Source organism: Bufo gargarizans, chromosome 5 (genome assembly GCF_014858855.1).
Source record: "Bufo gargarizans isolate SCDJY-AF-19 chromosome 5, ASM1485885v1, whole genome shotgun sequence".
NCBI lineage: Eukaryota > Metazoa > Chordata > Amphibia > Anura > Bufonidae > Bufo > Bufo gargarizans.
The window spans coordinates 195,898,048-195,914,786 of NC_058084.1; the positions used below are offsets into that span (position 1 = coordinate 195,898,048).

The 16,739-nt window shown below is 38.7% G+C and overlaps 1 protein-coding gene across 2 annotated transcripts in view; it reads left to right on the forward strand.

Annotated features, from left to right (window-relative positions):
- Nucleotides 1–239: 239 nt before the first annotated feature.
- STAC (SH3 and cysteine rich domain) overlaps nt 240–16,739 on the forward strand; it is a 453,395-nt gene continuing 436,895 nt past the window's right edge. For both annotated transcript variants that reach the window (XM_044294399.1, XM_044294400.1), the window contains exon 1: nt 240–595. In XM_044294399.1, coding sequence (XP_044150334.1) covers nt 488–595 — 108 coding nt within the window. In that variant the 5' untranslated portion in view covers nt 240–487. The remainder of the gene's footprint in view (nt 596–16,739) is intronic.

The following is a 16,739-nucleotide window of genomic DNA, read 5'->3' on the forward strand; positions in this document are numbered from 1 at the left end:
TTAAGCCATCTGCTCGCCTATTCAGCATGTATTCCTTGTGCAGTAGTAAGAAGGCAGCAGCACATGCCTATACAAGCTATCCTAAGCTGTCTGAAAGTGAGCTCCTCCTTCTCATGCCTCATGTGTAAGCAGCCCAGGCTTTCTGCTTCAGCTCACTCCTATCCTGATCACCAGGGCTGACAGCCACACTTCCATGTCCCATACCTCTAGGCGTTTTTACTATAAAGGGAGAACACAATTCATCCACACGCTGCACAGCCCTGCAAAAGCAATTCTAGTCAAAACACAACTTGCCTGGAAGAAGGGACGTATAGACTGGATATTAGAAGGAAATCTGCAGGATGATAAACCCAGCAAATACATTCAACTAATCTTGAGGACATGTGCACACAGGAGACAAACAGTAGCAGCCAGTGGTCAATGAGCTGCTATTTACTCCTCTTTAATTAAAGGTGACATACTTAATAGCCGGTACGTCCTAGAGAGAATGATTCCTCCAAGCAGCGCCATGGGAGACAGCGTGGAGAAGGAATATGAACTTGGAAACACTGAACAGCCTCACTCTCCAGCTTCCACCAGTAGCCAAGAATCAAAGGTATTTCCCTTTGTCTTTGGACTAGGAACTATAGTGACCCTACAGGTTACTACTCTAAGAGCCGATTATGGGAGGGTGACAGCTAGTGTGCAAGATTCTGTGTATGTGATAACGATTTTCTTTAAAACTGCCTTAGAAATTCCACACATAGGTATCCTCATTCATTGAATGTTTTGCAGGTTGATAATGCACTGCCTATGGGATGTTCCTCTTTGCAGCAACTTTCACTATTATTTTACGTTATTGCTAGATCAGCAATTCCCTAATTAATATTGTGTTATTGTCATAATCCTTCCTTTAGAATTCTGAAATTCTGATTATAAACCAAGGGGACTTAGGAAAAGAAAATTTCCCAATTCTACCCTTCAAACGCTGGCAGCAGAATTCAGGTGCTGTTTATGATAGCCTGTATTTAGAAAATCTGTATCGCCCAAGAGATGTCTTCATCAGAACACCTTATAAACGGTGCCTGTATTCTTCTCATATCGCAAGCAAAGAATAAGAACCCTGCAGATTAATCGTGCAGCTGACCCCACAGGTGCATTTCCAATATTGGTACTTTAAACGGAACCTGTCACCAGGAAAATGCAAATTCATGTGCAGGCAGCATGTTAAAGGGCAGGAGGAGTTGCGCTGATTGATATATGGTTTATGGGGAAAGATTCAGTATAACTTGTATTTCATTCATTAAAATTCCTGCTCATTCTGGGCTCTAAAGACAAGGAGGCGGTCATATCAGTGATTGACAGCCATCTCTATATACACAGAGATAGAGGGAAGGCTGTCAATCACTGATAGGAGCTCCTCCTGGACTTCAGAGCCCAGAAGGAGCAGTAATATAAAATGTATAAATTACAAGTTCTACAGAATCTTTATCCATAAACTATATATCAATCTGCTCAGCTCCTTCTCCTCTATAACATGCTGCCTGAAGCTCAGATATCATGTTCAATGTGAGGGGTTCCCTTTGAAGGTGTGTTCACATGTGGCAGATTAAGGCCTCTTTCACACTACAGTATGTTGCATTCAGTGTTTTGCGTTCCGTTTTTCACGGATCCGTTGTTCCGTTTTTTGCTTCCGTTGCGGTTCCGTTTCCGTTCCGTTGTTCCGTTCCGTTTTTCCGTATGGCAAATACAGTATACAGTAATTTCATATTAAAAATTGGGCTGGGCATAACATTTTCAATTGATGGTTCCGCAAAAAACGGAACGGATACGGAAGACATACGGATGCATTTCCGTATGTGTTCCGTTTTTTTTGCGGCCCCATTGACTTGAATGGAGCCACGGACTGTGATTCTCAGCCAAATATAGGACATGTTCTATCTTTTCAACGGAACGGAAAAACGGAAATACGGAAACGGAATGCATACGGAACACATTCCGTTTTTTTGCGGAACCATTGAAATGAATGGTTCCGTATACGGACCGTATACGGAACGCAAAAAACGGACCGTATACGGAAAGCAAAAAACTGTAGTGTGAAAGAGGCCTTATGGTAGAAATTTATCTGACTGCTCCATAAATCAGCAGAAATTCATGCAGATGCTGCAGAACATAAGCCATTTAGATGCATGGAATAGATTTTCATTAACTGGAACGCCAGCAACAATTCTACAAAGTGTGAACACGCTCTTAAACATGCATTTTTACTAATATAACTAATGCTGATTTAAGCAGGGGATCACTATACAAAACAGTACACATGCTGTACACACAGATTTGTATTTTGTGATAGCAAAATGAGAAAAAAAATAAGTATTTGTAAGAAAAATCTGGTGCCCATTCAATTAAACATAAGAGCATGCTTTCCCTATTTTGGAGACATAATTTGGAATTTCAGGTTATCCAGTCACTCTGGATAGAGCTTTGAAACAAAGTGCGTGTAGGCATGCGTAATGCAAGGTGAAGGGCTGGCATGGAATGTTCTGTATGCCAGTGATGTCTACGAGCAGCTTCCATGCGTAGCAATGGAGTGCTGTTATCCCAGGAACCTTGACCTGCTGCGTGGTCTTGATGCTGCGTGTTGATTCTTACTAGTCAGGTGCAAATGTTCATGTTTATGCTATTCAAGCAGTACATTAACAGTAACAGTTCTGGGTACTAATGGGGCAGTGGAAACATTTTGGAACAAAATCAAGTTCTGCAGAGGAAGTATAAACATTGCCTACTTTTTCAATAACTATTTCAAGTAATGATGCGTTCAAGGAAGGACTGAACTGTGGACCTACTGTAAGTGTAAGCATGAGGAAGACTGTTAAATAAGACCCTGAAAGTGATAAAAGCCCATTTAAAGAGGACCTTTCACCACTCCTGACATGTTTGTTTTAATAGCTTCATGCATTCCCCACGTAATAACAATTCTGGAGCATCTATCTTTATGACTGTATGTTGTGCCATTCCTTTATTATTCCTGCTAGAAGTTCTGAGTGAATTACTATTAGCCTTCAGTAAGGGTACAGAGGGGTGGTAACCAGTTGGGGGTGTGTCCCTGCACGGACTCACTCTATCCAATCAGTGCTGCCATTTTCAGACTTTGCAGGTACACCCCCCCCCCCCCCCAACTGGTTACCTCCCCTCTGTACCTGACGGCTAATAGCAATTCATTCATAACTTCTAGCAGGAATAATAAAGGAATGGCACAACACAGAGTCATATGCATAGAGGTTCCAGAACTGTTATTACATGGGAAATGCATGAAGCTATAAAAACAGACATGTCAGGAGTGGTTATCCTTTATCCACAGGATTGATGACAAGTGACCTATGACGAGAACTATCTCCCTTTATATAAATGGAGCAGAGGTCAAGGATGCACACTGCTGTTCTGTTTATCACAAGTACAGCACTCGACTTTCTTTAGTATTCCCATAGAGATGATTGGAGTTCCAGCCACACGTTCAACCACTGCTCCATTTATATGCGGGTGAGGGGAACACAGGATAACCATTCTCATGATTTGTGGGGTGCCAGTAGTCAGACACATATCCCCTATCCTGTGAATAGGGGATACGTCTAAATGTTGACACAGCCCCATAGGTATCTTTTTATACACACACAGCAATCCACTTAGATGTATGTTTCTATTAAGAACCGCTTTAAAATAACTTCCATGAATACTGATGCAGGTACTAGCATAACTTGTCAACAATAAATATACTTTTTAAGCAACTACGTAATTAGAAAAAACTGCGGGTGCCAATTTTATGGGGGTTTACATGACATAAATCTGTCTAATATAACTAGTCACCTATTTTACTGATGTCCAGGAGGACAGGTACAGCAGAGGGTTTACATGCTGCTCATCTAGGACAATGAAGGAGAAAATGACACTGTTTATATTCATCATCTGACATAATCTGATCATGCAGTCAACTCTAATAACTGCAAAATAAACCAAATTCTTCCCAAAGTGGATGTCTGAGATGAATTGTCTTGGTCTTGTATCTTATATTGTCCCATAATGTAATTTTATTATTGCTGGGATCCCTACAATCACTAGAATGGGAATCCCAAGTCCTGTACCTTCTCACTTCATGTCCACAATGTAGGAAAGTTTTGATGGAGTGACTTTCAGTCATGCGCCGTGCCACTATATTCAGTGTCCATGGGGCTGACAGAAACATCCAAAAACTGTACTTGACTGTCACGGACTTTGTATGGAGTGACATGTGCATGCTCAACCTCCATTCAAGTTCCCTTCACTGCAATCATATACAGCGGGCACCCTAGTAATCAGACATTTTTCTCCTATCCTATGGATAGGTGATAATAACTGCCCATTGTGGGACAACCCCTTTAAGCAATAAAACCTCTTTAAGGATATTAACACATTTATGCTTCATGGCAACATAACAAATCAGATTGCAGCCACATTCAATTTTATAAATTAATTCTGAGGCATTTATTCATTGCATTTGTTTCTTATCTTGCAAGTAAAAGTGCACATACTGTACTGTAAGTTACTTTTATACATCAATAGAAAGGCCATGGAATTTATGGATAGCTGTTGGGCATGCGGTAGTAGAAGGTTGTACAGTATGAGATAGTAAATGACTTGTCTACTTTGGAAATACTTTTTTGTTAGAAAAGTCTCCTGAAAATAAGCTGATTGTGTGGTTTTTGAAGTCCAGCAATCAGTTATAATCTATATGGGAGCTCAGCAGTAAATAAGCATTTAAGCTGTGGTACTACCAGAAGAGATGGTTCAGCCTTCTGCAGCTTTGGTCTTTCACTTTCTGAGGGTATTCAACAGCTCATGTGACCAGGGGCATAGCTAAACGCTTGTGGGCCCTGGTGCCAAAGTTCAGCTTGGGCCCCCTTTCCTCAGTGCTTTTTGGCCAGGGAAGCACATAGCCCTCATTCTGCTTGAGGCAAAATTTGAATAGGCACCCCCCATGCCAAATTCTTTACCTAATCCCAACCCCTTCCCTCCAGCCAGAGGTGTAACTTGACCAGCAAGCACTGGTGTCTTCTTATGTGGCACAAGGGTCTTTGGGCCCCCTCAGGCTCCTGGGCCGAGTAGCGACTGCTACCTCTGCACCCCCTATAGATACGCCCCTGTATGTGACCATAAAACACTGGCACCTCAGAGGAGGGCATTGCAGTCGGTTCTTGCTAACCTTACCCCTCATTAGCGAAGCTCTGTTCTCCTGTCTTCCTCACCTGCATGTACGGTATCTCTCTTAGGGTGAGCTCACACATTGCAGAATTTTCTGCAACAAAATTTGCATTGCATTTTTTCCACAATGTAATAGGCTACAGGAATAGAGACATTAAGCTACAGGAAATCCACACAAAAACTTTATTTGTTTTCTGTTCCGCTGCAGAATTAATATTCCTTAGCAGAATAGAACACAAGTATTGACATTGTCTTTATGTTGTACATTTTACAAAAAGAACTATGAATAATGACCCCCCCCCCCCCCCCACCCAATTTCCTTCTCCACTGTTCTAGAGAGAGAGATGTAGCTATATACATCCATGAATTCAGAAGGAGGAATGGGGTCTGGGCCATTTTGCTTGTTTCATTATGAGATCACTATGCCTGCAATGAGAAGAGCAACATTTTTATTACATGTACTTCATTGAAAATGCCCTATTCATCAAATATTAATATTTTTGATGGGATAACCCCTTTAAATAAGAATTCTCTATTATAGTATTTTAAAATGAGAAGTAGTTATTTCTCAGGAACCCAAAGTTCTAGGCTTAGGCAGAATATTAGCTTGTCTGTGCATAAAAATGAACTTTTTATAATGTTGTAATTAAGACCTCATTTATAAAGAGGAGAGCATGAATCTCAGAAAGTATGAAACTGAATGTCCTTTTCCATAGAACCATACTTAAATGGTCACTAACTTTTCACATAACTTTCCATAAATCGATAGTACAAGTGACTGCAAGAAACTCAGTAATATGTTTTATCAGTGAGAAATGTCTAGTTCTCAGCTGTTTATTCCCCAGGTAATTGCTTTTCACTTTGAAAAATGCCTTTATCCCACCCAAGATGGACCAGCTTCACTGGAGGATCATATTACACATTACAATGCTAGTCTAGAGGAGAGGCAGGAGGAGTGAGCAGGAGCACACACAGACAAGCAGACGGATGCAGCTTTGTGGGCTAAGATATAAATACCTAAGTGCTTTATTCACAAAAATATAGGTTTGTACGTCTCTGTAATGCCCTCTGTGATCTTAGGCTGCTTCTGCATGCATAAGAGAAGGTTATGAAGCAGATTCTCCTCTACTTTCTGTGTGCAAAGAATGGCAGCTCCTCTCGACCTACCATCTCTGAGAGAAATTGAAGCTAGACATTCAGGATGCACATGGGGAAAACTACTGAAAAATATCATATACAAGTGATGTAATGGCCACAAATAGTTATTTCTCATGTACTCACTCTATAGTTTTGATTAATGCAAAGTTTGTTGAACGTTAGTGACCCTTTAACAAAGAAAAAGTTTACCACAGAGTGTGGTGTGTACAGTAGTATGCCTGCAGGTTAGCGGAGAAAGCATAGCTGATAAAGTACTGCTACTTAATTGAGCTGGAAGGTTGAGGGTTAGAGGTAGAGCAGTTTGATTTAGATGAGTTGTGATTACCCAATGGGTAGAAAAGCTTTTTAAAGAGCTAAAAATAGAGTCAAGCGTTTTTGATTTTTTTTAATGCTAATAGCTTTACAAAGCAGAAGCAGGTAGCTTAAAACATCTGCTTGACTTGAACTTTCCAGTATTGCTTCTTTTTAATATCACTTTGCCTTTAGCAACCTAATGTAGAAGGGAAGTATATTGTATTCTTCCCAACTTACAATAATGGACAAGGATGTTTTCCTTTCCTGAAATGCAGCACTGTTTGTATAAGTACATCTATGTCACCACTCAGTATAATCTATTGACCAGTGGAAAATAACATTTGCAATTAAAATCAGGTTAGAGATGATTTAGTTATGTGACTCATAGCTCTAGTAATACTTGTAATTGAATTTTTCCACTCAGCGGATCAAAGCTGGAAGGTTCCTGGTCGATGGTCCATTTTATTTGTCATGTACAGTGAATTATGCCCCTTTGTTCTATAATAGTGGCTGATAAGGAAGACATTGTAAACTGCTTATCTCCTGTGCTAAGGTCTGGTAGGCCACTAATATTCTAGGGGCCAGTTATAAAATTGTGCTTGGAACCAGATACAATATAAAAAACCCTTTATACAGGACGACAATCGGGGGAATTATCGATAAGGAGCATTCATGTGTAATTGGCCTGTATAAAGCTTACACTGATTATGCGATTAAAGAGCAAAAGCTCTATCATCTGGTGAATGCATTGTTGATGCGGACATTAAAATAATTGTTTACCTCTGCTCAGAAGCAATGAGCCTGTATGGGAACTAACAATTGTATGGTCATCACTTGTTCCCATACAGAGAAGATGATTGCTACATATAAAATGCAGCTTTCAACTCCTCTAATGAGCAGGCACATTTTGGGAATAAAAAGTTCATTCCCAATAATTGCCTGCTCAGTTGGCCATTGTAAATGTGCCTTAATGCAGCTTATATAGGCAGACTAAAGGCTGATGATTTGCTGGTATTGTGCTGTGTCTTTGCATACAAAGTGTCAATTTGGTCGAAATTCATGAGAATTCCAGCTGTTTTTAATAAAGGACATCTTAGAGATCAGTCAATTCTAATTAGTAATAATAATTTGTATCTAAAAGATTACTAATGTGATCTTTAGGTGTCAATTATAGTAGAGGGATAGAAAATTGCAGAATGTCATTGGTAGGAATCAATAATGTGGCACCATAGAAATCAGACACCAACTAGTGGTGGAAAGTGAATCCAGTGTGTAATAGAGTAAATAGAATGGACAAGAGAATATAATATATGACCTGATTAGTACATGGATGGAACCAATACTCGTCAATACAATTGCAACAATCATATAATTCGGACTCACTTTACTGTGGAGGTATTCTAAGGGATAAACTCAAGACATATTCAGACAGAGACACCCCACCCCCCACCCCCTGGCCATTTTCGCTTCTAGAATGATAGAATTGATGGCAGCAGGAGATCCAGCTTCTGTTCAGAATTCCTTTACTCTTTAACACATGACTCTCAATGCTTTTCCGGGGTCTGATTTCAAAACCCCCTTCCTCAGGAGTCATAAAACACTATACAACACAAACAGTACACTTACATTCATTTATATGCTCATAGGGAGCTCCGTTTCACACGTGCAGTTTGCGGGAAAGGCTGCCCCCAGAGGTGGCATCAACCAGTGATGTACTTCTGGTGTTATGAGTTCCAGAGTGGTTTCTGGTTTCGGCAAACCCAGAGCACACTCCACTGCAGTAAATTTTTGGAAATTTTGTCCATCAGCAATGGGCAGGGAGTGTTTAGGGTATAAAAAATGAAAAAATAAAATAAAAAATAGTAATCTTTCATATTTTGCTGTGAATTACATTCTCAGCCATGCGTTCCAAGCGGGAACGCATGGACAAAAAACACTGAAATTTACCTGGTTGTACTAAGCCACAGAAAAAAAACCTACTCTAAATTATTTTTAAAAAAAGAGGATTTGTATATATAAGAGATGTTATACATAGAGTATATTGTAATTACTTAAAAATAGGCAACAGGGGCTGGAAGTAGTTTATGCGTTCCAGTTTGGGAGGCATCGGAATATACATTCCAGTGTAGAATGGAAGTGGCAGTATCTCAATTGAAAAGTACACTAGATAAATAAATAAAATGCATTTACCCAATGTTCAAAATATAAAAAATCACCACAAACCGCTTCAGTATAATAGCAGCCATGAAGATATTAATAATGATAATAATAAAAAATTAATAATGAAAAAATAATAATATTACTAGTAAATACATGGTAATAATGTTACAGTGCTAAAATATAATAAATTAAGCTATTGGCATACAAAAAAAAAAAATCAAAACCTAGTAAGAAAACTATAAATAATATTTTTAAAAAGTATTCCATAAATTATTTCATAAATTATTTAATAATAGTAATAGTTAAGAAAATATCAATAAAGTGTATATTCAGGGTGTTTAGGGGAAAGATCCAGAACATCTCCTTACGGCAAAGGCATTGGTAAGATTGTGGTACCCAATCAATAGGAGTTACTTGTAAGGTCGTTGGGTCCCCTTTATGAAATAGCGCATAGTGACGTGGGATACTGTCATTACTTTCCTAATGATATTTGAACAGTGTTTATTCATCCTCTCACGTAGGGTCTGGGTAGTGCATCCCTACGTGGAGGAGATTGGAAGGGACACTGTAATAAATATATAACATTGGTAGTCCCACAATCCATTCTACATTTGATTTTACTGATTTCATTATTATCAGGGATTATAATTTTCTTCATGTTAACGGTGATCATGGTGCAACATTTGCACCTACTAATTTTGCACCGAAAAACTCCTAGGTTTTTATTACAAATATTAAAAGGAGTAGTAATCCTTGTAGTGGGGTTCAATTTGGGACAAGAGGGTGCTATAAGATTCTTCAGGGTTTTGGCTCTACGGAAAATGATGGTAGGAGCTCGGACTTAGATTTCCCTAAAGTCGGGTCTTTTAATAAAACTGACCAATATTTTGCTATAGTTTGCTATAGTTTTTCTGATGAGGGTATGTTTGGAGCTAAACCTGGTAAGTAAACTGCATTGATGTGTTCCTATTGATAATTCCATTTTTGGTTTGTTCTCAGCATTAGACTCTGTCTTTGAGTAACTTTCAAGATTTTTTAGTGGATTCTTTTAGGAGTCTTTTCAGGTACCATTTATCCCTAAATATGTTGTTCAGAGTACTTAATTGTTCACTTAAAGGGATTAGAAACAGTACCTGAGACTGGGCTTCAATACCAGACTCAGTACATGGATAAGAGTTACCTGTAATATACAGAAATCCATGGGGCTATACTTTGCTTCTGTATGCCCATGATATCATATGGAGGCATACAGAATTTGCCTCTGTCAGATTCTTTTGCATCATTTTTCATGCTCTATAGCACTCCTTATTACGAAGGTTATGTGCAGTACAATGCTGTGTGTAGGCACGGTACAGTAGTACACAAAGTTTATATAGCTTTATATTAAAGAGTCATAAGGACTTTATGTCCCCCTGTTCTGTGTATGACACCAAAAGCTGAATTAAAAGTTAAATTTTCTTACTGCTCAATTTTCTCGTTTTCCTTTTTAATTTTTGTAAAACATTTCCAAAGTGTACATAAAATAATATACAACAGATCAGTGATCATTTTTTGGATACAGTCTAGGACCCAAAGATGGAATATATGATGTCCATCATGAGGTCCTTATTTCCCTGGTTTCATTCATTAACTTTCTCATAGGTGTTACTTAAACAGAAATGAATGAGATCTCTCAATTTATCAGTTTAAATTATTATTTTAGACAATAATGCAAACTAGCTGATAAAATCAGGCAATGGTGTAGACAGTGGCTTGCTGACTTTATTTGGATCCAGTAAAGTAACAGATCTTGGCTTAATTGCTGTAAACAGTTCCATTTCAAATGTAATCTTCTTGGATTAGTTATGTTTTTATAGCTGTTTACAATTACAATTATTTTAGTTTAGGCTACATTCAAATTTGCATTTGATTTTACATGTTTTAATATTTGCAGGTATGGTCCTGCTTCTCTACTAGGCATAACAGGAATGACCTATGCATTGACTTAAACTATGTTGTCAATATGAGAACAAATCTTACTGACAGTCAGTCTTTGGGCTTCTTTATATTTGTGCTTTCTGAGGAAGCAATTAAGATGCAAATAAGGTGTATCTATTTAACCTTTGATTTAATGGCTTAAGAGGCACTGAGACCTTACAAGGTCTGTCATTTTGTACTGAGGTCTAGTTATTCTTTATTAATCTTTCAAAATAGAAAATATTTTCTACATATAAACATAATAATATTATAATAATAGTATTTAACCCATTAGCTTTTTATAAACCTGTGTATTCTGCTAGAAAGAATGGTCTCTTCAATCTTGAGTATTATGAAATAAAACTACACTACAGGTGAAACTCCAAAAATTAGAATATCGTGCAAAGTTAATTTATTTCAGTAATCCAAATTAAAATGTGAAACTAACATATGAGATAGACTTATTACATGCAAAGTGAGATATTTCAAGCCTTTATTTGTTATAATTTGGATGATTATGGCTTACAGCTTATGAAACCCCAAAGTCACAATTTTGAGGTACCCTTTGCGCAGGGGGTATGGACTAATTAGCTGACTAGAGTTTGACACTTTGAGCCTAGAATATTGAACCTTTTCACAAAATTCTAATTTTAAGCTGCATTAATGCAATGCCTTCTAATTTGCATTACTGAAATAAATGAACTTTTTCGAGTTTCACCTATATATATTTTTTCATTGCTATTTTACAGTTCTACAGTATATAGAATATCCCTTTTTGTTGGAAGAATAAAAAATTGCCTAGTAATTAGATTTTTGTTGGATTTTATTATCACATGGGTTTTAAATAAGTAGCTATTTAGAATTAGTGACTTTTAAAAATACCTTTGTACTTTGCTACTTTGTTGGAAGAATACCCTGATTATAAGCTAATGTGTCTGCTACTGAAGTTGGCCATACACATGATATGTCTGGCAACGGCTTATCTCCTGAAACAAAAGGATCCAATGTTGAAATTCAATGTACACGATCTTTATCATCTCTGACATCAGCAGTTGGGGACAGTTGAGAGTCCAGCATATACATTAGATGCCTGATTTTGGTTGGTTCATCTAATAAACATCTAATTTGCATTGCCAGCTTAAGGCTGACCAAACACATACCTATCAACAGAAAACTCGGCTGATAGATTTATAACCCGATCTCCCTCCATACAGAGCTCAGTAAAGCATATGTATGTTGTCAATGGGGTGAGGGGAGAAATTTGCTAACAGACACCTATTATGGGCTTATCTCTTTGAGAACAAAAGGATTGGACAATTCAATATCCAACAGCTCAATCATTATCCAGTAGCAGTAGCAGTCTGAACTGGACTTTCACAGATATTTTTTTTTCTCTAGTCATCTGACTATCTTTCTTGATAAGATAAAATAAATCCCCAGAATTAAATACCGGTGGCTTATGCTTCAGTCAGCATAATCAGATTTGCATAATCAACATGAGGTCAAGGACCTCATGGAGGTAAGATATCAATTCTAATTTGCATGATTGAAGCTACTAGGTATGATTGAATTGCTTAGGGAGAGGTTTTAAAAGAACATTTCAAGTGGCAGACAATTGATGTTGCACTCCTCCACCTCTATTCAAGCTCGGTTGACCTTCGGAACCAAAGCCAAGTTCAGTTCTAAGTTTTAAAGTAGTTTTCAATTTTTTTTAATCAAGTACCGAAGTTATTCAACGAAGTCTCGCGCAACTTTGCAAATAACTTACTTTGCCTCATTGGAGGCCATACATTTTAATGCTGTACTAAGACTGATCTCCATACAGCATTAATCCAAATTTTGAGCGAAGCGACTTTGGATGTAGAATCTGAAGCTCACTTCTCTCATCGCTAGCCATCATAGTCTGATACCGTAGGTGCAGGTCCTACCTCTGAGACCCGCACCTTTCTCCAGAACGGGCCCCCAAAAGTGGGAGCACATCGCGAGTGCACTCGGCTATTTTGGCAGTCCCATAAAAATAAGTAGAAGATACCCGCACGTGCATGGCTGTTTTCCGCTCACTTTGGGACAAGCACCTATCTGACATTGGAGGCATATCGTATAGATATGCCACCAATGTCTAACATGAAACAACCCCTTTAAGATGGAGGTACACAACTGAGTAGAGACCGCAGGGACCATATGCTAGTGTAGTTGCTGTGTTGTTTACCCAATGTACGAGTCTGGACTGGACTGCATGCACAATATTGTTCTTCTTGTATTTTGGCTTTGGGTCTTTTGTGTAAACTCAGTGTGTTGCTAGGTCTAAATCAGACAGGGTTACATGTTTTTTTTTAATTCTTCAGAGTTTTTCAGACACCTCAATTATACACAGAAAAAAACTTATTCTTCTGTCTGCCCTGCTTTGCACATTCACTGGCAATCTAGGGTTCCTTTCCTCTTTTATCAGTTTTAACAAAGGCCCAGTCTGGATATCTGTAAGTTTAAAATGCCCCTCTCAGGTGTCTGAATTCCTTTGTCTTGGCCTCTGAGCTGGTTGAGATCTCCTCTGCTCAGTGGAGTAGGGTTCTAATGAGCCCCAGTTTGTGATCCATAGGATGGTGGGAGTCAAACAGCTGGTACGGTTCCGTATGTGTGGGTTTCCTGTAGATTCCTGTTTTAAGCCTTCCTCCCTCTCTGACTGTTACCAAGCAGTGCAAGAAAGCCAATGTGTTGTTCTGTACATCTTCCATTGTAAACTTGATGTTATGGTCCACTGCATTGATGTGTTCAGTGAATGTGTATACCTTTAGTTTCAGTTTTATTTTAACCCAAGTATCATCCACCAGTGACTGGATGCAATTCCTAGGAAGGTGTTAAGGACTTTTCATTCCACTTCCTCTCTCAGTGTATAGGTTAACCACAATGGATGAAACTGGCAATCCCATGACACAGCCATATTTCTGTCTGAAGAACTTATCCTTGTACTTAAAATAGGTAGTCATCAGGCATAGGTCCAGCAAGGAATACACTTGATCTGAATTTTTGTTTGTTCTCTTGCTGAGGGTGTTGTCTTGTGTTAACCTTATACACACCGTTTGGAGTGCCTCTATGGTGGGTATGTGTGTGAAAAGGAATGTGACATCGTAGGATACCATTGTATCCTCTGTATCATGAATCAAGATTTGGATTTTAGATGTGAAGTCCTGGGTGTTGATTATGATAAAAAGAATATGCTAATTTAGGCACATCACGAGTATTTAATGAGATTTATTGTATAAATCATTCTAAATGAGAAAGCCAGTCGGATGACTATCAAAATATTTTAAAGAGAAAATACCAGTTGCTCTCACTTATTATTACTGATATACAATGACCTGGATGAATGAGAACCTTCACAGGCTTATCCAGTATCACTACCCTTTAAGGAAGTTGCCTGGTTTAGAGAATCTGGTCCTGCAGCAAAAATATCACAGTCATCATTCACATGACCACAGCATCTACTGCAGTCACGGTGATGATGGTGATGACCAATGGTGATGTGTACATGTACGTATGTGAGGTGGCCACTGAGGCCAGTGATTGGCTGCAATGTAAATTCATTCATGTCACATAAACAATGTAAGTGACATCATTGCTGCAAGACCTACTTCTCTTAAGCAGATAACCATTTTCAATGGCCAGAAGTGTAAATGATGGGAGATGCTGATGGTAGATCAGGAAATACTGTAGCTAAGAAATCTGTACAACACCTAAAGCATTTTAGGTAACATCACCATCCAGGCTGATGGTTAATAGTCTTGAAGGTACAGTAGGATGCGAAAGTTTGGGCAACCTTGTTAATCGTCATGATTTTCCTGCATAAATCGTTGGTTGTTACGATAAAAAAATGTCAGTTAAATATATCATATAGGAGACACACACAGTGATATTTGAGAAGTGAAATGAAGTTTATTGGATTTACAGAAAGTATGCTATAATTGTTTAAACAAAATTAGGCAGGTGCATAAATTTGGGCACTGTTGTCATTTTATTGATTCCAAAACCTTTAGAACTAATTATTGGAACTCAAATTGGCTTGGTAAGCTCAGTGACCCCTGACCTACATACACAGGTGAATCCAATTATGAGAAAGAGTATTTAAGGGGGTCAATTGTAAGTTTCCCTCCTCTTTTTCTTAATTTTCTCTGAAGAGTAGCAACATGGGGGTCTCAAAACAACTCTCAAATGACCTGAAGACAAAGATTGTTCACCATCATGGTTTAGGGGAAGGATACAGAAAGCTGTCTCAGAGATTTCAGCTGTCTGTTTCCACAGTTAGGAACATATTGAGGAAATGGAAGACCACAGGGTCATTTCAAGTTAAGGCTCGAAGTGGCAGACCAAGAAAAATCTCGGATAGACAGAAGCGACAAATGGTGAGAACAGTCAGAGTCAACCCACAGACCAGCACCAAAGACCTACAACATCATCTTGCTGCAGATGGAGTCACTGTGCATCGTTCAACCATTCGGCGCATTTTACCCAAGGAGATGCTGTATGCGAGAGTGATGCAGAGGAAGCCTTTTCTCCACCCACAGCACAAAAAGTGCCGCTTGAGGTGGGCTAAAGCACATTTGGAAAAGCCAGCTTTTGGAATAAGGTGCTGTGGACTGATGAAACTAAAATTGAGTTATTTGGCCATAACAAGGGCGTTATGCATGGAGGAAAAAGAACACAGCATTCCAAGAAAAACACCTGCTACCTACAGTAAAATATGGTGGTGGTTCCATCATGCTGTGGGGCTGTGTGGCCAGTGCAGGGACTGGAAATCTTGTCAAAGTTGAGGGACGCATGGATTCCACTCAGTATCAGCTGATTCTGGAGACCAATGTCCAGGAATCAGTGACAAAGCTGAAGCTGCACCGGGGCTGGATCTTTCAACAAGACAACGACCCTAAACACTGCTCAAAATCCACTAAGGCATTTATGCAGAGGAACAAGTACAACGTTCTGGAATGGCCATCTCAGTCCCCAGACCTGAATAGAATTGAAAATCTGTGGTGTGACTTAAAGAGAGCTGTCCATGCTCGGAAGCCATCAAACCTGAATGAACTAAAGATGTTTTGTAAAGAGGAATGGTCCAAAATACCTTCAACCAGAATCTAGACTCTCATTGGAACCTACAGGAAGCGTTTAGAGGCTGTAATTTCTGCAAAAAGAGGATCTACTAAATATTGATTTCATTTCTTTTTTGTGGTGCCCAAATTTATGCACCTGACTAATTTTGTTTAAACAATTATAGCACACTTTCTGTAAATCCAATAAACTTCATTTCACTTCTCAAATATCACTGTGTGTGTCTCCTATATGATATAGTTAACTGACATTTTTTATCGTAACAACCAACGATTTATGCAGGAAAATCATGACAATTAACAAGGTTGCCCAAACTTTCGCATCCCACTGTATATATCTGTTCCACTTAGGTGCTTAGGTATAGTTGATATGAAGCTTGTTTCCCTTTATCTTGTAAGGCTCTTGAATCCTTTGAAACGGATGACGTCCAGTCTGTATCTTCGGAGTAAATAGAATTGATGGATAGTAGACAAAGCTCAGCTTTCCCTTTCAGGGATATTTATAGCTTGTGTACTCACTTCCTTTTGCATCACAAATGTATTTTCCCCTCTGTGTGCTGCACATCAAGGGGCTATGTCATCTATTAAGTGGATTCATTAGACAATAATGATTTCCTATTACGCTTTAGCAAGGATGGTAACTCCACGCAGTATTATTAAATTGACAGTGACAGTGTGATCGAATCTCCATAGAACAATCTACACCTGAATAAGAGAGAAATCCTCTTCCTTTGATGTTTTCTGGTATTGCTATGGTAACCCTCATGATGTCAGAGGGAGAGAATCCACAGAGTTAGTGTATAAGCTGAACGAATGGATTCTATGGACTGATACCTATGTACTGATACAAGGCATAAGTAA